Consider the following 23,957-nt stretch of genomic DNA (forward strand, 5'->3'; position numbering starts at 1 on the left):
GAAAGATCACCGTGAAGCTAACTATTGCTAATAAATCAGCAACCTATGAGTTTGTAGTAGCCGATATAGTAGACGAGGTCATAATTGGTGCAGATTTCATGATCTCTTTTGGTATCAATCTGGACATGAAAAATCATGTGATGACCTGGTCTAACGTGGAAATTCCGTTAAATGTATATGATAAGAGTTCACGTATTAGACGTCTGGCTACGGAGCATCCAGAAATAATACCACCAAATGCCGAAGCAATAATATGGGTGCCAATGGATAGTGATCGTGGAGCGGACAATTTGTGGGTGGTCGAACCAGCAAAAATCAGAAACGGCAACATCTTAATAGCACATGCCTTGGTAAGAAGCAACGATGAGGGCTTAATTCCAGTTCGAGTTCTGAACCTGTCGAACAATGAAGAGCAAATTAACAAATTTTCCGACGTTGGACAATGTACTCCCGCTGAAGCCGTAATTAATTTGGATAGCAACGCTGGAAAGTCGTCAGCCCTGGAGAAGAAGCACATTGATGCTTATATCAAAGATTGGACACGTTACTTATCACCCTCCGAAAAGAATAAGGCCAAACAGCTCCTCTGGAAGCATGTATCCGATTTTGCTTTCACAAAAACTCAACAAGGGAGAACATCAGTGGTTAAACATGAAATAAATACTGCAGAAGCTAGACCAATAAAGCAGGCTCCAAGAAGTGTGCCACTGGCAAAAAGAGGCGAGGTCCAGAAGCTTGTAGCCGAAATGGAAGAGAGCGGCGTGATAGAACCATCGTCAAGCCCATGGTGCTCCCCAGTGGTGTTGGTTAAAAAGAAAGATGGAGGCACCCGATTCTGCGTGGACTATAGGAAATTAAATGATGTCACCAAGAAAGACAGCTACCCGCTCCCGAGAATTGACGACACATTGGATACGCTAGCCGGGACGTCATGGTTCTCTACTCTCGACTTGCAGAGTGGCTATTGGCAAGTAGAGATCGCCGAAAAGGATAAAGAGAAAACGGCGTTTGGCGTCAATGGCGGTCTATGGCAATTCAATGTCATGCCATTCGGAAGTCTTGCCTAATATATCTGGACGACATCATTGTCATGGGAAAAACGTTCGATCAACACCTGAAGAACTTAAAGGATGTCCTCCAAGCACTATCGTCCGCAGGCCTAAAATTGAACCCGAAAATGTGTGCTCTCTTCCAACGAGAAGTAAAGTTCCTGGGGCATCGTGTTACAGCCGAGGGCATATGGACGGATAACGACAAAATTCAAGCCGTTAAAGACTGGCCGAGGCCTCAGAACCTACATGAGTTGCGGAGCTTCTTGGGTCTTTGCACTTACTACCGTCGGTTCGTTCCAAATTTTGCCAGCGTGGCCGTCAACCTCCACCGATTAACACAGAAAGGGCAAAAGTTTCGTTGGAGCGAAGAGCAGGAAGAAGCATTTCAAAAACTAAAAGACCTGCTATGCACAGCCCCGCTTTTGGCGTACCCTATACCTGGCGGTAAATTTATTCTGGACACAGATGCTAGTGCATTTGGTATTGGTGGCGTACTGTCCCAGCAAATCGACGGCCAAGAAAAGGTAATCGGATACTACAACCGAACTTTGACCAAGCCTGAGCGGAATTATTGCGTGACGAGAAGAGAGCTTCTGGCAGTTGTAGAGAGCATCAAACACTACCATAAGTACCTATATGGTCAGACTTTCCTTCTTAGGACAGACCACTCAGCTCTCCGATGGTTACTCCAGTTCAAGAACCCGGAAGCTCAATTAGCACGATGGATAGAGAGGCTTCAAAGTTACGACTTCAGCATCGAGCACAGGAAGGGAGGAAAACATGGTAATGCTGATGCCCTGTCCCGTCGACCATGCAATTTAGAATGCAAACATTGCTCAAAGGCCGAGAACAAGGAGAGCATCGTCGACATTCGGCTGATGCAGATTGAATCCGACCAAGATTGGGCAACGGAACAACGAAAAGATCCCATTCTGAGCAAGATAATTTCGGCGAAAGAAGAAGACAGACGACCTGGACAGGAAGAGATAGCGTCCGAAAGCCCTGTTTTGAAATCCTATTGGGCACAGTGGAATAGTCTCCTCCTAAAAGATGGCTGCCTATATCGAAATTGGGAAAGCGAGGATGGTAAAACCTACAGGCACCTAATTGTCGTACCAGAATCTAAAGTTAAAGAGGTTTTGACTCAGTTTCATGATGGTGCAAGTGGTGGACATTTGGGAATAACCAAGACCACTGAAAAGGTGAAACAGAGATTTTACTGGGCCGGATGCCGAAAATCTATTGCGGAATGGATATCCAATTGTGAGAGATGCATGAAAGCCAAAGGTCCAACACGAAAGAGTCGCGGCTATATGCAGCAGTACAACTCGGGGGCACCATTTGAAAGAATAGCAATGGATGTGGCTGGACCGTTCCCAATAAGCGACTCTGGAAACCGTTATGTGTTAGTGGTTATGGACATCTTTAGTAAATGGCCGGAGGTTTATTCCATCCCAAATCAAGAAGCCAAGACAATTGTAAATGTTTTCAGCCAAAATTGGATATGTCGCTATGGTGTTCCATCCGAGATACATTCCGACCAAGGTAGAAATTTCGAATCAGCGATATTCAAGGAAATGTGCGACTCATACGGAATTAAGAAGACAAGAACAACACCTCTGTATCCCCAATCCGATGGCATGGTGGAAAGGTTTAACCGCACTCTGGAGGAACATTTACGGAAAGTAGTGGACAGCGGCCAAAAAGACTGGGATGAGCATATACCGAAATTCTTGCTGTCATATAGATCGGCCATCCATGATTCTACATCTCGTACCCCAGCTAAAGTTTTGTTCGGGAGTGAATTGAAGCTGCCTGGTGATTTGATCTTCGGTGCCACACCAAAGGACTACATGAATGAAGGCGAAAGTCGTAACTCTTTCATTGAAGTACACAATGCAGTACGTAATCGAATTAAAATGGTCAGCAACAAAATGAAGGAAAGGTACGACCGAGCGGCGAATACGGATGGATTCCATGAAGGACAACTGGTGCTATTGTTCAATCCACAACGGAAGAAAGGACTGTGCCCCAAACTACAAATCCGCTGGGAAGGGCCTTACAAGGTGATCGAAAGGATAAACGACGTAGAGTATCGAATTCAGCGAAACGACAGTCCTAGATCAAAGATGAAAGTGGTGCACCTGGAGCGGTTGGCCCCTATGGAACGGAGACTGTGCCTATTCGGGACGAACAGCGGGAGGCAATGTTACGAAAATAACTGATAGATTTAAGAAATTTAGATGAATATCTGTTAAGTTAAGAATTTGAATTGTAACGTAAATTTTTAGTAAGCATTTTGTTCATTTAAATCAAGTTTACAACAACAATTACGCTATAGAATTCCAATCACTATCGTTTACGTTTTCAGTTCTCCCTCTCTTATTTATATCTGCAACAACAACTATTATTCCAATTATGAAATCATCACAGAGTCCTCATTTGTTTTACGTCATTACATTCTGACGTCACCTATATGCCCTACTGCTCTCGCGTGTTTATTGCCGCTGTCCTACTGTTTACATTAAATTTGTCTGTTTGTATACGGGTATGTGTGTATGTGCATCCGGATCTCGTTGGAACATAGTGGAACATTCTACATGAGTGATGCTAGAAACTTCTATGTACCGGCGAGCGGATATAAATACGCGGGTGCAGTTGCCGGCCTAGTTAGTTATGATCGGAACGCGATATTTAAACCGTAAGTGCAAGTAAAGAAGAAAAGTGGAAACCAACTACAGTGAAGTCGTGTGTGAATAGCTGAAGTGAATAAAGTCAATAAAGCATTGTAGAATCGTAATCTAAAACGAATCCTGTTTTATTTGGTACAAATTGTATCGGGGAATAAAACAACGTCTACACGGGATTAAGTTCAAACCCTAATTCCGTAACAATATTAAAGCCGAAAAAAACTGTAGCTTGATATTTGTCGTGACCTACATATGTATGTCACCTAATTTTCGGTAAATTGATATCAAAATAAACCTGTTGCTTTTACGCACTAATATTGCAAGGTCTACTAAAAAATAAAAATTTTAATTCATAACTTTAAGTTTTATTTTCTATCTACACAAATCAAGAGTAAAAATAAATTTTAAAACATGTATACAGATTTATGTATATAAAGAATGCAAAAAACAATTCCGCAAATATACAATCTAAATTGAAATACAAAATAATTGCAACACAGTCCATATAATATTTTTGTTATTTCATTCATTCATTTCAAAAATAAATATTTCTACCCTTTGTTGTGTAGTTCTTGGCAATGGTTATTCAAGCAAAAACAGAATACTTACATATGTGTGTCTACAACAACAAGAGCATAATCTGCACTACAAGTAATAAATCTTCATATAGAAACAATAACAACATTTACTCCATAACTTCATGAAGAGGTTTTTTGCATTTGTTGCTTTGCTGAACATCATTGTCTTTGGAATTCTATTTCCCTTTTGTTTGTTTGTTGTTGCATTGCATAAAAAATCCAGAATTTAATATCTCTGTGAGCCTCTAAGACTCAAAATGAATGTATGAACAAAACATAATATCCTTGAAAAGGATTTAACATTGTTATGTGTGTTTTTTTCAGTTTGCTTGACATTCAGAAAAGAGAACAGAAGCAAATCGATTGAAAGAAAATATCTATAGACATATTTTACAATTTTTTTACCATTGTTTTGTACTCTTCGTTTTCCACTTAAATATGTATATAGTAAACATAAAAATAATATAACTTACATTGAAATTTAATTTGAATTTTGTTTAAGAATTTTTTTAATGAATTTAAAACCATAATTAGAATAACAAAAATGATGTCGAATAAATAAAACCACTTGTGGGATTTATGTTGAGTCATATTGTTACATTTGTTTTTCGATAGTTTTCTACCTTCTTGTAATAACATGGAAAAGAAATTTAATTTGTAAAGTGGATGTTATATTAATGACACAATACTAAAAATAAATATTTATAATATAATTGTTCCACAAACATCCAAAAAGGGCAAGGGAGAATTCTCTCATATCAATGAGTGCACCCCGATTCGTATTAGGTCAATTACTGTTTATCGCCAAGTCCGAATGGCATGTCTTACAGCACCACTTTGTAGAAAAGTTGTACATGGCTGAAATACTAACGAAATGTGACCAACATCACTGAGGGGTATTTTGCCACCGTTGAAAATTTAATTTTTAATTTTTCCGGACAAAAAACTATGGTCAATTTCATCCGCTAAATACTATTCGATCATTATCCAAAGCCCTTGACATTTTCTTTGATCAAACCTCTTAATTCATGCAAAAAATTGTCAGTATTGAACTTTAACTCCGACATCTAGCTTGATTATATTAACACTTCCCACAATTAAAGCTGTGTGATCCCGGTATGTATTAGGCTGTAGTTCTGTTATCTGACCGTATACATCAATAAAATCGGCTTCAATGGAAAGGTCAAGAGTTCCTCTCCTAAATATAACTTACATGTGTGGAACATATCTTCCAGGAATAATATTATAGCCGTTATACTAAAAATTTAACCAATCTTCACACAAAAGTTTTGGTCCATTTAATCCGCTAAATATTGTCTAATCTTCACATTTTTGTTTTTGACCAATTTCATGCCCTAAGTATTTTACTATCATTGCCAAAACAATAGGGGTCTATTATGGTCTTAACCCGACGTCCATGCCAGGGTTTCGGAGTCGAGGTATTTTTGGCTCGACTCCGACTCCAGACGAGTTTTTTTCACGACTCCGGCTCCGACTCCGTGTCGACTCCCAGAGTGAATTCATATACCATTAAAAATGAATAAAATGTGCACAAATGTTTAACTTTTTCCTATATTTTGGCCTATATAGGCTAATGTGTTAGTTTTTCCTTACACACGGTGCTCTTGAAACAATTTTAAATGGAAGGTGCTTACACCTCGGAAATTTTTGTGGATTCTGAAACTACAATGTTTATAGATGAAAAAAATCAAAAAACAAAAAAAAAATCGCCGGAGCGCTTTTTAAATAAATCGCGATTTAAGTTGACATTTTTAGGGGTTGTTTAGGTTTTCACGATTTTGCTTAGAAACCGCAAGTCCTATCAAAATGGGTCTAAAGGAAATGTTGTAGCCATTTAAAATTGTTTCAAGAGCACCGTGTACATATTCATTAGAAAGGGCATTCGTTCGAATACATTCGAACATATCAATATTTCTTCTGCCGAATCATACATTAAAAAAATAGCAAAGTTAGTTTTAGTTTTTGTCGGTTTTCCTTTTTTGTACGAGTATATTCTGGACGGAATTCTTCCGCGAGAGATAATCTTCAAGCTTTCAAAATATGTGAAAATGAGGGGGCAATACAAATCATAAGGACGACATGCAATAAAAATTATCAGCAATTCATGACCAAGGATGTACGCCAACATTTTAGTGTACCTAGCCTTAAAAGGAGACCCCAGTTGTAAAGCACAGTAAAAGCCATTTTTCATGATTTTTTTTTTCGAAAAAACTACGTAACTTTTTTGCAGATTTTTTTCTTCATCTGAAAGAGAAAAATATTGCGAAGTTGTGAGGCCGTCTACGAAACCCTGTTTTTATTAAAGCATTTTGCGGTGTCAACTCTAGCTTGAAAACTAATAAACCAATTGTCATATATTTCTGTTGCGTACAAAATAAAATAAATTGTTCCCATCCAACGCTCGTACTAAGGCAATATTGTTGACTTAAAAATTTGACCACATATTCTATGCTATTTATACTTTCTACTTTTTTCTGAAATTTATAAGTAGGGATCACACCTTAAACTAAAATTCAGAGCACACATTTTGACATTTGGTGTGGAGTGGATAATTTTATTGAAATATTTGAGATATATTGTGTACACCACTCAGCACGTAGGCAGATGGATGTTTTCTGGAACTGAAAAATTAGCACACGATGAGATTTCGTGCAGGAAAATATTCTACAAAAATGTTGCTAGGAAAATTTTAAGAATTTTTGAAGCTACATGAAAGACTTTTGATACATGGATGAGAAAAAAATCCCATTCTCAAATCTGTTAGAGATACTAATATCGGTTATTGTGCGCAAAAGTTAGGGCGGTTTCAATTCTGATAATAACAAAAAAATCTTAAAAAAACTCTACTCATTATATTGAGAAACATTCTTAATTTATGGCTTCCTAAATACTATATAATTACTGAGGTCCCATAACTTTAGTGAAAAAGTTGCAAATTTTCGCGGAAATCAAGAATGAATTCAAACAAAATTAGTGGTTTGCAACTTGTTTTAATAAAATACAAGCTTTATATTCATCTGAAAAATATTTTAAAAATATGTACGTAATCTAAACATCGCGAAGATTCAAATGAAACCAAAACATCAATTGCGCATGCGGTTTACCAATACAGCGAATTATTTTCTTTACATTTGTACACATTTGCCAGGAATTACTATGGCCCTTCAGATCTAGTTGTAGTTACGTGTGCAAAAAACTGTACAATGCTTATAATTTGCACAAGGTACATACACTTTTTACGCGCATCCGATTTCAGTATCAACCATGAAAAAATGCATCGATCTAAACCTATTTCGATAAAATACATCAAGAACCGATTTAACCGAGAACGGATACAGCTCTAATGTCACTAAAGTTTTTAAACCGCTATTTTCTCAAAAACGCGAGTGATGTGTCAGTTTCTTCATTGAAAAGGAAACTATCCACAGAAAACACGAGTAAATTCGCGATATTTTCAAAAACAGTTTTCGCACATTTTTCTGTTTTTGCAGGAGCCGTTTCCGCCGTCCTAGGGGATGGATTTTCACGATCTATGAATTGTACGATTCGTGCCGTAAAAAAAAAACTAAAATATCTTGGAGTCCCAACACACTAAATTGTAAATACTGTACCCAAAAATAGGATTTTTAGAAAAAAAATCGCACTAAATATTGGCCTTTGGCAGTAGATTACTTTGATACTTTGGGGCTACATAGTCAATATTCATATCAAATTCGCATAATTCGCAAGTACTTTAATACTATTATTGGTTTTTTGTAATACAAGAATGCGCGTCGCAGTTAGATAAAAAAAACAAAATACCTAAAATCTGGCTTAAAAATGTCAGCATCCATAAATGTTGGATGTAGTGGTGATTTTCAAATATGATACATTAAAACTGCAATGTTCATTTTGTATTCTTCTACTTTTACTTTGGGCAGATATCCGTAATTTAAACGGTATGACCAACAATCGAATAACAACATAAAAAACTCGTTTGGTTCAACGTGTTTTTACCTATTTTTATTCATTTACGCGGTCATATCTTCCGCGGAAATTAACTTTTTTAGCCACATTTTTGAGCTTTGATCAAAATCACTACGTTTGCACCAACTATACTCTTATTTTATGGTATACTGCAATATTTCGCGTATAGTGCAAACCTTGGCTTCATCAATATTAATTTTTTTTGACTTTTCGTCATATGCTATTGATTGTGTAGAAAACTCGAAAACATGAACTATATCTGTTATCCTGTTATTTGAATGCCTACATATAAAGCCCTTCATTGAGTATATAATGAATCCTAGAAGAAAGATTCGCCGTTTGTCAGACTTCTGACTTATGGCGGGATGAATCTGTCTTTGATCAACAACGAATTCATGATGCCCTAATTCAGAAGCGTAACAATCCGAATTTCATATATAGTTAATAGATTATGCAAAATTTACCGAAATACATAAACATATGGTTTTTTGAGAAAGTAACGGGTAAAACTGATAAAGGACAATGAATACGTGGCAATATTGATTTCTTGGATATGGGAAACCTACATATAATTTTCGGTGGAACATATTTGTAGAAAATTTCATTTTGTTTTACTTTTTGAGTTCAAGAACGTGGAAAAAATTTTGCCCGGAGTCGGAGTCGAGTTATTTTTTCGACTCAGACTCCGACTCGTACTCCCCGACTCCGAAACCCTGGTCCATACAAAATTTCATGGTCCATATTTTCGGCATGTAGTTTGATTATAATTTCTAGTGGACGGACGGATGGATGCACATTTAAAAATCGCTTTATCTCCTCGAGATATCTACGACGAATATTTCGCGGTGTTACATGCATTTTTGGAAAGCAAACTTATATACGGATGAGCTACCTGGACCGATCCATTTGGAAGTTGGTTTTATTTTGGGGGTCATTTCATTTGGTCACCATATAAATTAGAGGCTTTGAACCACTACATATATCAGTTAACATGGACTTGCCCACGAAATACATATTGTCGCTGTAAACATGACAACAAGGAGTACTATCAGTGTAATTTTCCAAAGGGTCTTCTTTGACCAGTTCCTAAACTGCACTTAAACAAAAATGTTGAACTTTTGAGTTGGAGGTACCCTAAGGAGTAGACCGATATGGATAATTTTCGAAGTTAAACTACGAAATATTAGGAAATCAGAAGTTTAGACCAAATCGGTTGCTCCGATCAACAAATATAGCGCATACTATTTTAGTTTGGAACTTTTATGTTGGAGGTACCCAAAGCAGTTGACCGATATGGCTCATCTTAGGCCTTATACTACGTTTGGATAAAATATTATGAAGGCCAAATTTTGGACTATCGACTGGTCTTTTCGAGAGTTACTTTGCGCACCAGCCAGCCAGTCAGACGGGCAGGCGGACGGAAATGGCTAAATCGACTCCAAATTTTCTGAACATACTTGGGGTCTAAAACCATTAATATTCCATAAAACAGTTTTTCATTTTATAACGTTTTTTGCTTCTCATGTAAAATTATTATTTTGTTAGTTACGACTTTTGGCATATATGGTGATGGTGTATATACCCTCGTTAGCATAAATGCTGTGGATATAAAAAGAAGAAGTTAAAGCTGAAAATCCAAGAAACCCTTTTTCAGTACATTTGCCGTTATAATATCAAAAATCTAAGTGACTCAAAAACACCAAAAGTATTTTCGTCTTCCATGGACTCCCACAAAAAATTATGCATCAGAACCTCTGCAAAAAATATTTGTCAACATTTGTATCACAGTATAATTTTTATTCCATTGTTATGTTGATATAATATTATATATATATTTCCCCCTTTCGGTGCTTCTTTTTTGTTTTTGATCTGAAAAATATGTTTTTTTCAATTTTATATATACTTAAGCCCAATATATGAATACTCAAAACTAATTTTTTAACATTTTGTTTGGAAAGGTGGATTTTGGACACTATGCCATATAGCATAGAATGTATTTAAAGGCAAAAAAGAGCAGGACGTCTTCTCATAGAAGAGCAGAAGGTCCACTCATAGGAGGGCAGGATGTATTCTCCTAGAAGAGCAAAAAGTCGTCTCATAGAAGGGCAGGATGTCTTCTCACAGAAGGGCAAAGGCAGGACGTCTTCTCATAGAAAAGCAGGACGTTTGCATATAGAAGGGCAGGAGGTCTTCTTATAGAAGAGCAGGAGGTCTTCTTATACAAGAGAAGGACGTCTTTTCATAGAGGGAAGGATGTCTTCTCCTTGAAGAGCAAAAGGTCGCCTCATAGAAGGGCAGGATGTCTTCTCATAGAAGGGCAAGAGCAGGACGTCTTCTCATAGAAGGGCAAGAGCAGGACGTTTGCATATAGAAGGGCAGGAGGTCTTCTTATAGAAGAGCAGGAGGTCTTCTTATACAAGAACAGGGCGTCTTCTCATAAAAGAGCAGGACGTTTGCATAAGGAAGAGCAGGAAGTTTTCTTATACAAGAGCAGGATGTCGTCTCATAGAAGAACAGAACGTCTTCTCATAGAAGAGCAGATGGTACTCTCATAGAAGGGCAGGATGTCTTTTTTTTGAATAGCAAAAGGACCTCTCATAGAAGGGCAGGAGATCTTCTTAAAGACGAGCAGGAGGTCCTCTCCTTAAAGAGCAGAAGGTCCTCTCATAGAAGAGCAGGACGTCTCCTCATAGAGGAGCAGGACGTTTGCATATAGAAGGGCAGGAGGTCTTCTCATAGAAGAGCAGAACGTTTTCTCATAAAAGAGCAGGACGTCTTATCATAGGAGGACAGGATGTCTTCTTATAGAAAAGCAGGAGGTCTTCTCATAGAAGAGCAGAGAGTCCTCTCATAGAAGGGCAGGTGGCCTTCTCATAGAAGAGCTGGGAGCAGGACGTTTGCATATAGAAGGCAGGAGGTCTTCTTATAGAAAAGCACAAGCAAACAAACAAACATTTATCATATTATATGTAAATTTACAAAAATTGAATAGCTTGAATATAGGTGTCAATTTAGTTCCCAAACATTATGTTTTGTGCTTACTTACTTACTTAGCTGGCCCATTACAGAACATTTGTTCTATAGGCCGAACTAAGAAAAGATCTCCAACTCTCTCTATTTGTTGCTTCGCTTTCTGGAATACCGCGCCTTTTCATCTCATCATCCACTTGTTTGCGCCATCAATTCCTTCCAAGCGGTCCGTTTTTATACACCTTTTTAGCGAGGTCATCATCGCTCATTCTTATCATATGGCCTAGCCAACGCAATCGCTACATCTCGATACGTTTAACAATATTGATGTCGTTGTACAACAGATACAGCTCGTGGTTCATGCGACGCACTATGTCGCGAGTTCATATTAACTGTGGCCAAAAATAGAAGGAGTTGTCGTAGGTGCATCAATTTTGGTACACGTACCTATTATTGACTTACAATCTTCAGGACAAAAATTTGGGTTGGTCGGTCCACGTTTTGATATAGCCCCCATAGAACCGTACCTCCCGATTTTCGGTATTTTGAATGTTTAAGACACAATGACCAACCGAAAGTATTCATATTTTGTGGTTAGTCTTCGGCAGAGGTATCAAATATTCCAACAGAGAATTGTGGGCTTAGGTCCACGTTTTGATATAGCTCCCATATAACGGTACCTCCCGATTATCGGTATTTTGAAGATTTTAGCCTCATTATTACACCGAAATTGCTGAAATTTGGTATTTAATCTTCGCAGGGGGCATTATACCTTCACCATGAAATTTGACTGCATAGGTCCACGCCTTCATATAGCCTCCATAGGACGGTACCTCCCGATTTTCGGTATTTTGGAGGTTTTAGCTTGATTATCACACCGAAATGGCTGAAAATTGATATTAAGTCTCCGTTGGGGGACTTATAACCTTCCACCAGAAATATGTCGGTATAGGTCCTCGTCTTCCTATAGCCCCCATAGAACCGTGCCTCCTCATTTTCGGTGTTTTGAGTATTGTGGCCTCAATATCCACCCGATATGACTGAAATTTGGTGTTTAGTCTTCATATTGTTTGTGAGCATATTGAATATATCAAACTCTTGTCTCTATATATGAGAAATTTCCTTTAAAAAATTTTTTGACCGATTAGTGGTCAAAAAACGGCCAATTTTTTGTAAAAAATCGAATTTTGATTTTCGCTGTTCACAATTTTTTTAAAAATTTATATTTTTAAAAATTCTCTCGTTTTAAAGCAAGACTATTAGGTACTTAATAAGCCCACAAAAATATATGATGATCGGTTCATTCGTTTTCGGGCTATAGCCAACACCGCAAAACGATTTGTTAAAAAAGGGGGTATCCTCTCAGTGAGGTGGTCGCTGAAAAAGAGAAGTGACACATTCGTCTGCAAACCTCTGCAGCTGGGACCTTTATATATTTGAAGTACTCACTTTTTACTACTCATACAGCAAAAAATATCGATATACACTTTTATACAATTTTTTTCCCACTCCACTCAATTTAAAATTTGATTCAGAAAATTAATAAACTTAGTAATACATGTTTGGGTAAATGTAAACACCATATGATTAATATTTACATGCAAACAAAGGTGTAGCCAAGTTTATTACATCCCAAGAGAACTTAGGAACCATTTTTGCAGCGACCGCTACTTTTAAATTTTAAATATTAACGCATAATATAATTTATTAATTTTAGAAAAAAACACACAAAAATATGTATTAACTAAAATTGTCGGATTTAAATCCTCATATAGCAAAAACTACTTCACGTATCAGTACCAAAATTCAGATTCTTCTTAATTAATATGTTTTCTATCACTCCCCATCAATAAATGTGTTCAACGAAGTATTAGTTTTTACCATTTTTGGCCACGGTCGTGACACTGTGCGACGTCGATATTCACCGTCAACGCAGATTGGTCCGTAGATCTTTCGAAGAATTTTTCTCTCAAACACACCAAGCACTGCCATGCCTGCTTGCGCAAGTACCCAGGCTTCGGAGCCATACATCAGCACGGGTAGTATCAGTGTTTTGTAGAGCGTTATTTTTGTTTGACGAGATGTGGCTTTGTTTTTAAACTGCTTACTTAAACCAAAGTAGCATCTGTTGGCCAACACAATTCTTCTTTTTATTTCACAACTGATGTCGTTTGTTGTGTTTACGGAGGTGCCGAGGTAGACGAAGTCTTTTACTACCTCAATATTATAGGAACCAACTTCCACAGTCGGTCCGAGCTCAATGGACGCATTGCGCGTCGACACCATCAACTTGGTCTTCTCGCCGTGTACCGCCAGACCCACTTTAGCAGATTCTCCTTCGACCTTCATAAAGGTATCAGTTACTTCTTTTACTGATCGGCCTATGATGTCTATATCATCAGCATAAGCAAGTAACATGTGACTATTGGTGTAGATTGTGCCACTTCTTTTGACGTTTGCCTCTCGTATAACCTTTTCCAGCAGGATGTTAAAGAGATCACACGAAAGGCTGTCTCCTTGTCTGAAACCTCTTTTGGTACCAAACTCTTCGGAGAGGTTCTTTCCTATTTTAACTGAGGACCTCGTGTCAGTTAAAGTCATTTTGCAAAGCCGGATGAGCTTTGCGGGGATACCAAATTCAGACATGGCTTGGAATGCCTTTGAACGCAGCGGGCTGTCGAAGGCTGTTTTATAATCGACAAAAAGGTGGTAGGTGTCGCAGGGTAAATATCTGGTCAATGGTGGACTTGCCAGGTTTAAAGCCGCATTGGCTTTAGTCGTTCGCACAATATCCCTGACACGATCTTGTAGGCAATAGGGAGTAGACTTTGCCCCTATAGTTAGAGCAGACAGTCTTATCTCCCTTCTTGTGGACGGGGCACAGGATACTCAGGTTCCAATCGTCGGGTACTCGTTCTTCCTGCCAGATGGTACTAACTAGCTGATGAATACACCTTATCAGCGTGTCGCCTCCGGTTTTGAACAGCTCGGCTGGTAAGCCATCAGCCCCTGCTGCCTTATTATTCTTCAGCCGATTTATTGCTGTCTTTACCTCATCCTGGCTGGGCGGTATACATTCAATACCATCTTCTGGGATTGGGACTGTGGTATCGTCGTCGTCTTCGCTGCTATTGGATACAAACACTTTTGAAAAATGTTCTTTCCATATCCTGACTACACTATCTGTATCAGTTACCAAATTACCTTGCTGGTCTCTACAGGAGGATGTGCCTGTACCAAAGCCATCAATTTGATGCTTGACTCTTTGGTAGAATTTTCGGACTTCATTCTGGCTCCTGTACATCTCGATTTTTTCACACTCCCGCTTTTCCATCTCTCTCTCTTTTTTCTGTGGAAAAGACGTTTCTCCTCTCTCCTTTTCTCCCTGTATCTCTCTCGTGCGCTACGCGTTGCTACGGATTGTAAAGTAGCCCCATATGCCGCATTTTTCTCTTCGCCACACGACACTCCTGATCATACCATGGATTCCTTGGTGGAGGCCTCTGGTATCCAAGTATTAATTTTGCGGCTTTGGCATGGAGTGGGCAATGCTTTGCCATTGCGCTGATATGTTATCGGGATGAGGAGTCCTTTGATTAAGCAATTGGGCTAGTTGAGTGGAATATGCTGTGGCTATCTGTTGTGATTGCAGCTTACCGATGTCTATCTTTCGTGTTGCGTTTGTTCGTACTTTGTTTGCTACGTTTAAGCGGGTGCGTACCTTTGCTGCAACAAGGTAGTGGGCCGAATCAATGTTTGCGCCTCGGAACGATCGTACATCCAACACGCTCGATGAATGTCTTCCATCATCACAACATGATCAATTTGATTTCTTGTTTTCTGATCTGGAGACAGCCAGGTGCCCTTATGAATATCGAGATGATTAAATCTGGTACTGCTAACTACCATGTTTTTTGCAGCTGCAAAGTCTATCAGCCTCATACCATTGTCAGATGTTTCACTGTGGAGGCTGAATTTCCCGACTGTTGGGCCAAAGATATTCTCCTTTCCAATTTTGGCATTAAAATCGCCTAGAATGATTTTAATGTCATGGGCAGGGCAACTGTCATATGTTTCTTCTAAGCGCTCGTAAAATATATCTTTGGTCTGTTCGTCCTTTTCTTCAGTGGGAGCATGAGCGCAATTAAAGCTGATGTTGAAGAATTTAGCTTTTATTCGAATTGCAGCAAGTCTTTCATTCACTGGGGTGAAGCTGGATACCAGATGTTTTAGTCTCCGACTAACTACGAATCCACAACCAAACTCATGCTTTACGTCATGGCAGCTATAACACAGTGCTTCACCTTTAGGTGTTGTTCTGATGCCTTTCCCAATCCATTGTATTTCCTGTATGGCAGTAATATCGGCCTTGTACTTTTCAAGTACGTCTGCCAATGCGAAGACTGCACCTTTTCTATAAAGAGTGCGAACATTCCAGGTGCAGATTCGCAGATCATGGTCCTTAACACGTTTGCGGGGTTCGTCAACTTTAGAGGGGGTTGTTTTTCTTTTTTTGTTCAGTGTATAAAATGATTCCAGAAAAAAAAATTGCCGCAGTGTCATCTCAAAAAAACGCCTACTCTTCTACTACTTCTTGTATCATTTTTCTCACTTATCTGTGAACAAATATCTTAAGGCAAACTACAAAATACTTTTATACACAATGTGCTTTGCAATGAATTACATTTCTAACCATATATCATGTTATCGTTACTCTTGCAGGTATCTTCGGAGGAAACACTATACATTAGAACAGTTGACAATTTAATTGCGTCGAGACTGAGTCTAAAACTGCAATTGCAGTCTGTACACTTTACTGCTGCCGCGCCGGCATCGGCCTCTGGCTCCAATGCTGCCGACAGCAGTAGTAATTCACACATGATAAATGCTTTGGGTCCTGGCGGAACAACGTATGTCGCTGGCTCAAGTACCGGCACCACAGGGGGTGGTGGACTGCTGCTGCGTTGTTCGGCACAAATTGGTGATTTGTATCTGGAATATAAAGAAATTGAATTAGGAACACCACAAAAGGATCCAATACCAGCCAGAGGTAAGTAATGTTTCTAACAAGTATTCCTCCAGGTTGCTTGGTAACTAACTTGTTCAAGTGTTTGAGTAACAATACCGTTTATGTGGAGCAATTACAACAACAATGATATATGTGTTACTTAGTTATGTGAGGGGAGTGAGCGACGGTATGTGTTGCTGTATATGTCCAGAAGTACTTTTTCCGTTGTTCACATTGTGCATTGTAACACTTATACTACCATCCCCCGGGTTGTTGATGTTGTTGTTTATTTTTATTACCAATTCCTAATGTCTAAACACGATTTAGTGCCGGTGTTTGTTGCTTGTTGTTATAACTTTAGTCAAACGATGATTTTCCCAAGGCTTAAGATCACATTTATTACCATGAAAATATTTATATTTAATAGTTGGAAATGATGTGTTGAGGAGAGGAGATTGTTTGTGGGCATTTTAGAGACTATGGCTTGTGTATGAGAACTTGAAAATATTACGGAGTTATGCATCTTATCCCATATGATCAAAGTAAAGCGGTAGAAACTTATTATGGAAACTGTACAAAAACGTGAGATTCATGTTAATGTATTCTTAAGATCCATCAACCCGTTATTTGGTAATGGGTGTTTTTGCTGAGTTTTTATACCTTCAGCATTTATGCTATATACACTTTCATACGGGCAAAATGTGCCTCATCGAAATAATGGTTTTAGACTCCAAGCATGTTTGGACGAAATCCGTTTCAGACAATTTGAAGTTGATTTAGCCTACTCCGTCCGTCTACTTGCCTGGCTGGTTGGCTGGCTCGCACGATAACCCTAGAACGGTTCAACCAATTCGAATTCGAATTTGGCTTTCGTAATACTTTGTTCAAACTTAGTTTAAGTTCGGAGATGGGTTATATCACTAAACTCCTTCCGATACCTCTCCCACAAAAGTTCAAAAATGTTAGGAAAAATTGTGCGCACGATAACTCTTGAAGGGACGGACCGATTTGGTCCATACTTTACACATACTCATATATATACCAGATATGGATCAGATTCGAATGTGGATTAGATTTGTCCTCTCCTTCATGCACCTCCCACACAAAATTTCGGATAACTTTAAGACCTGCTCTCGAATCACTTTGATTTTGTTTGAAGCAACTTGCAATTGCTGCCTCCGTTACGACGGTAAAACTTTTTTCAGGGGCAAGTCCATACTTCTTGAGAAAACAGCCCGAAAGTTTTAAAAACACCCTGCGGTACCATATGTAGTGGCTGGAGAGTATGATAACTCTCGAACTGATCAACCGATTTGGTCCAAAATTTGGACTTATTTTGTCCAATTATTGTCCTATTTTGTCCAAACTTAGTTTCAGTTCGAAGATGGGGAATACCGGTCCACAACTTCCAGTACTTCCCCAATATTTAAACAAGTGAGAAAAGGCTATAGTCGGTACGGGGCCGACTATGTGATACCCTACACCACTAACTCTGTGAATAATCTTTTCACTCGAAAACATTTCTTTTATGGAGATTCGAAAGTTTTCACCTATCTGGCTTTTATACCAAATGACTTAAGGCGAACTGAACCAAAATAATTAATATTTAATTTTTTATTTGACATCACCAACATCAATAAGCTTCTATCTCTGTGATCGTGATGATCCGATCAAAATTCCGACCTGTAGTGTGATTGCAGAAAAAGTGGAAAAAAGGGATGCATTAACGACTATTGCGATATCTCTATTATTTGACTACCTACTTTGCATAATTTCAAAGATGGGATTTTCTACTTTCTTAGTCAGGCTTTGCTTTTAGAAGGTCCCCAACCAAAGGTGTGATATCCGTCATTATTATTAAAATCGCAAAAATGAGAAGTTGGGATTTATTAGCGACTATTGAGATATCTTCGTTGTTAGACCACCTACGACAACCTACGTTACATTGTTGTAAAGGTGATATTTTATACTTTCATAGCCAGGTGCTTTTTGTAGACCCCTTATAGACGCTGAGATATTTGCTTTGGAATAAAATGTTGACTTTTTCTCCAAATAAAGTTCTTGCTCATTCCAACCCCTAAATATTATTCGACCATCATCAAAATCAATAGGCTTCTTCCTCTGTGAGACCTCTCGAAATTTCGTGACGATCCGATCAAAATTGCGCCCAGTAGCGTGATTTTCAAAAAAATGGAAAAATGGGATGTATTATCGAATATTGCAATATCTCCGTTATTTGGTCACCTACGCCGACCTAGTTTGCATCATTGTAAAGATGGGATCTTCTACTTTCATAGTAAGGCTTTGCTTTTGGAAAGTATCCAACCAAAGCTGTGATATTCGTCATTATAACTTAAATCGCAAAAATGAAAATTTGGGTTTAATTTGCCACTATTGTGATATCTTCGTTGTTTGATCACCCACGAGAAGCTACTTTACATCGTTAGAAAGGTGATATTTTCTGCTTTCATTGTCAGGTTTTGCTTTTGGTATACCCTTACAGAAGCTGAGATATTAGCTTTGGAAAAAACGTTGTCTTTTTATCCAAATAAGTTTTTTGCCCATTCCGACCCCTAAATATTATTCGACCCTCACCAAAATCAATAGGCGTCTTCCTCTTTGAGATCCTCATTAACTCTCAAAATTTTGTGACGATCCGATCAAAATTGCGGCCTGTAGCGTGATTTCCAAAAAAATGGAAAAATGGGATGAATTACCGACTATTGTGATATCTCCGCTATTTGGTCACCTACGCCGACCTAGTTCGAATCATTGTAAAGGTGGAATCTTCTACTTTCATAGTCAGGCTTTGCTTTTGGAAAGTATCCAGCCAAAGCTGTGATATTCGTCATTATAACTAAAATCACAAACATGAAAATTTGGGGTTTATTTGCGACTATTGTGATATCTTCGTTGTTTGATCACCTACAAGAACCTACTTTACATCATTAGAAAGGTGATATTTTCTACTTTCATTGTCAGGTTTTGCTTTTGGTATACCCCATATAGAAGCTGATATATTCGTTTTGGAAAAAAACTTTGTCTTTTTATCCACATAAGTTTTTTGCCCATTCCGACCCCTAAATATTATCCGACCATCACCAAAATCAATAGGCTTCTTCCCCTCCGGGACCCCCATCAACACCCAAAATTTCGTGACGATCCGATCGAAATTGCGACCTGTAGCGTGATTACAAGGTTTAGATGGACAGACGGACAGACGGACAGACGGACGGACGGACGGACTGACGGACGGACACACATAGCCAGATCGACTCAGCTCGTCGAGACATTCATTTTGATGTATATAAGTATGGGTCTACGACCATTATTTCGATGCGTTACAAACTTTTTGGCCAAAACCAACTTATAATACCCTCCCCACATAGTGGTGTAGGGTATAAAAAATGTCACTAAAATGGTATGTACGATATCTCTTGAGCGGGGCAACCAATTTGGTCCAAACTTTAGATCTCCTAATATGTTGTCCAAATTTAGATTAACTTCTAAAATGGCCCATATTGGACCTCTCCTTAAGGATCCTCCCCCACAAAAGTTCAACATTTGTGTCTGAATGCAATTTAGGGTCTGTTCGAAGAAATTTGGCCTTAGTAATATTTTGTCCAAACATAGTTTAAGTTCGAAGATAAGCCATATCGGTCTACTCCTTCAGGTACCTCCCCCATAAAAGTTCAAAAACGTTCGGAAAAATTGTTCGTACAGTAACTGTTGAAGGGAGTGACCGATGTAATCCATACTTTGCACATCCTACTATATCTACCAGATATAGATCAGGTACGAATATGGACTAAATTTGTTTACTCCTTCTGGTACCTCTCAGACAAAATTTCGGATAAGTTCACTTTAAGACCTGCTCTCGAATCACTTTGATTTTTGTTGAAGCGATTTGCTTTCGCTACCTCCATTACGACGGTAAAAGTTTTTTCAGGGGCAAGTCCATATTTCTTGCGAAAACAGCCCGAAAGGTGTAAAAACCCCTATGTCACCATATGTGGCGGTCGGAGAACACGATAACTCTCGAACTGTTCAACCGATTTGGTCCAACATTTGGTCTTCGTCATATTATATCCAAACTTAGTCACATGGGCAATACCGGTCCACAAGTTTCGGAACTTCTCCCCAATATTTAAAAAATATCTCTTTGGATCTCCTAATATTTTGGCTTCACATTGGCTGAGGGTATATATCTGTCGGCAAGGCCGACTGACACTTTTTTACTTTTTTTTTAATATTTAATTCAGCTGCCTGATCATTTATACTTGTTTTAATTTTACAACGAATATTAATTACATTTCCTGATGCTGTATTTTTTTCTTAAATACAATGCATATATTCGAATTTACACTGTATTCATATGTACATATGTATATGTAAATATATACACATGTGCATACATTTTGTCATTATTTATGCATTTGTTTACTGCAAAAATATTTACATTTTGTTGATATGCATGGGAGATTACATCTGCCTGTGTACATTGAAACAAACACTTATCACTTTCCCAGAACTGTCAAATGAACAGCAACTACAATACAGGTAATCGTTGCTGTTCGTATATGAAAGGAGGTGTATAAATCATGTACACTTTGTGGTGTTATGCTCTAAGCCTAAACATTTAATCCTTTAAGTCATTTATAGAATAACATGATTGCACTCTATAATGATACAAGCATTAAATGAATTTTTTCTAGTTTTGGAAAAGTTGAAGATGTGAGTTTTTGGAATATTTTGCAGCGACCCAAAAGAGTTCTCTTAATTACTTACCTACTTAGATATCTTTATACACTTAACGGAAGAGATTGTTATATAAGCTGAACTAAGAACAAGTAAAAAAGTATCAGTCGGCTTTGCCGACAGAGATATACCCTCAGCCTGTGTGGATTAAATACCTTTTCCCAAAAAAAACTTATGTATTTAGGGGATTTTCAAAATTTTGGGCGTGTGAATCGACAAAAGTATGGATTGGATTAAAGGATATCGCTAGATAGACATTTTTTATCACACTATTCTACGAAAAACATAAAATCGCTGTAAACAGGGCCCATAGGAAAACCTTCGGTAAAAATGTCCAAAGGATCCTCGAACAAACCCTTAACCACACAAATATGTTGAACATTTGTGTGGGAGGTACCACAAGGATTGGACAGATAGGGCCCAAATTTGAACATAAACTAAGTTTCGACAATATATAGAGATCCACAGTTTGGACCAAATCGGTTGCTACGTCTATGAGAAATCGAGCATACCATTTTAGCGAATATTTTCGAACTTTTGTTGGGGAGGTACCGGAAGGAGTGGACCTATAAGCACTACCTTCGAATTTCATCTAATATTCGAAAAAATATTACAATATCCAAAGTGTGGACGAACGCAGCATTCGGTTCGAGCTCTCCAGCCACTACATACGGTTACATAGGGGTTTGTTACAACTTTCGGGCTGTTTTCTTAAGAAGTATGGACTTGCCCCTGAAAAAAATTTTACTGTCGTAATTGAGGCAGCAAATTCAAGCTGCTTCAACAAAAAATAAAGTGATTCGAGAGCAGGTCTTAAAGTGAATTTATCCAAAATTTTGTGTGGAAGGAGGAAAAATATAGTCCATATTCCAACTTGATCTATATCTGGTATATATATTAGGATGTATACAGTATGGACCAAATCGGTCACTCCCATCAGGAGTTATCGTGCGCACACTTTTTCCGAATATTTAAGAACTTTTATGGGGGAGGTACCTGAAGGAGTGGACCAATATGGCTTATCTTCGAACTTAAACTATGTTTGCGCAAAATATTACGAAGGCCACATTTTGGACCGAATCGGCAGATCCGTTCGAGAGTTATCTTGCGCTCCAACCACAACTCACGGGTTTTTTGTACCTTCCAGGCTATTTTCTCAGGAATTATGGACTTGCCCCTGATGAAACTTATACCGTCATGTAGGGGCAAGTGAATACAAGTTGCTACAACAAAAATCAAAGCGATTCGAGAGCAGGTCCTTAACTGAAATTTTCCGAAATTTTGTGTGGGAGGTACCCTAAAGAGTGAACCGATTGAGTCCATCATTTAAGTCTGGTAGACATTTCACGATGTGCAAAGTATGGACCAAATCGGTTAATTCTCATCTTCGAACTTAAACTAAGTTTGGACAAAATATTACGGAAGCCAAATTTTGGATCGAATCGGTTGATCCGTTCGAGAGTTATCGTGCGCTCCAGCCAGCCAGACAGACGGACGGACATTTCTCAATCGACTCCAAATTGTCTGAACCACATTTCGTCCTAACATAGTTGGCGTCTAAAACCATTATTTCGATGAGTCACATTTTGCCCGTATGAAACTGTATATACCCTCGTTAGCATAAATGCTGAGGGTATAAAAATGAACCATGGTTTAATTAGAAATGTTAGCAAAAGCTTTGTGTCAGTTTAATTTTTTTCTTTCGAGTGCTCCTAAAACTTTATAACAATACCCACCATACCAGCTGCTGCTGTTATTCGAATGTTTGCCACAAGTTTCGGGTTATCTCTGTACGCCGATGACGTCATACTGGCTTTGTCTGGAGCGAGGGCCAGCACAGTTACTTCTCGCCTTGAGATCCTACAGGGATATTTCTCCAAGTGGGGTCTCAGGCTGAATGTGGGCAAATGGTCAGCCATAGTCTTTGGAGGGAAATCAAAGGTGGTATACCCTAATTTTAAATCCTTCCTCCCAGTCCTTAAAATCGGGGGTCAGGACATTCAAGTCTTAAACAAGATGAGATACCTTGGCGTCATATCCTGTGAACGGTTAGAGTTTGCCAGGCATGTGGATTTTATCCTTGACAGGACCAAAAAAATATATTTTGCCTATCAAGAAGTTTTACAACACAATAGTGGTCTTGGTAATAATATAAAACTGCTAATATATAAACAGGTAATTAGACCTATCATCTCCTTAGCCTTTCCTGTCTGGTTTGTAATCTTAGTATGGGGAGGCTTAGGAGATGGGAAAGGTCAATTCTGAGTTATTGTCTTGGTATGTGTCCATATATCAGCCCCGATGGATCTATTAGAAGACCTTCATTTCATGCAGTTTACGACAGGGCAGGTATGGAAAGAATAGACAGGTTCCTAGTGAGGGTGGCCTAAACTTTCTAGAGACTGCACGGAACGTCAATGCGCTTGTGCAAGGATTCCTTGAACATCCCGCCGACAGAGATAATCTTCTGGTACGCAAACATCTACCACCAGTGGCATTATTAAAATTATCAGAAGAAGGTTTATACAATTAATTATAAAAACACTCATTAACTTGGTTGATATCAGCTCGCAGTTAACCTGCAGCTTTATACTTTAATGGAGTAGATGGCGTTTGGTCACATGTTTATTTATATTCAATTAGCAGTAAGTCATGCGGTATAGTCATAAGATTTGTATCAATAAAAATGACCATAGCCAAAAAGCAACAACAAATGTTCATAAAGACAGCATATGGGTAGGTTATCAAATACATACAAATCGAATCGCAAACATAACCCTGAAATAAAGACGAAAAATGTGCATAACAGAAACATCAAGGAACTCCACCAAAAATGTTTTTCGCCACTATCGTAAAAACGATCGTCAATTCAGTCGCTAATAACAAAGTACAACAAAAATTAACTTTTTTTTTA

At 38.4% G+C, this 23,957-nt stretch overlaps 1 protein-coding gene across 1 annotated transcript in view; it reads left to right on the forward strand.

Moving 5' to 3' along the window:
* LOC141389028 (uncharacterized) overlaps positions 1 to 23,957 on the forward strand; it is a 370,910-nt gene that overhangs the window by 339,984 nt on the left and 6,969 nt on the right. The window contains exon 6 of the mRNA XM_073960029.1: positions 16,000 to 16,327. Within this exon, the coding sequence (XP_073816130.1) occupies positions 16,000 to 16,327 (328 nt within the window). The remainder of the gene's footprint in view (positions 1 to 15,999; positions 16,328 to 23,957) is intronic.

This window comes from Musca autumnalis, unplaced genomic scaffold (genome assembly GCF_047663935.1).
Source record: "Musca autumnalis isolate F117 unplaced genomic scaffold, ASM4766393v1 scaffold_1, whole genome shotgun sequence".
In the NCBI taxonomy this organism is placed as follows: Eukaryota; Metazoa; Arthropoda; class Insecta; order Diptera; family Muscidae; genus Musca; species Musca autumnalis.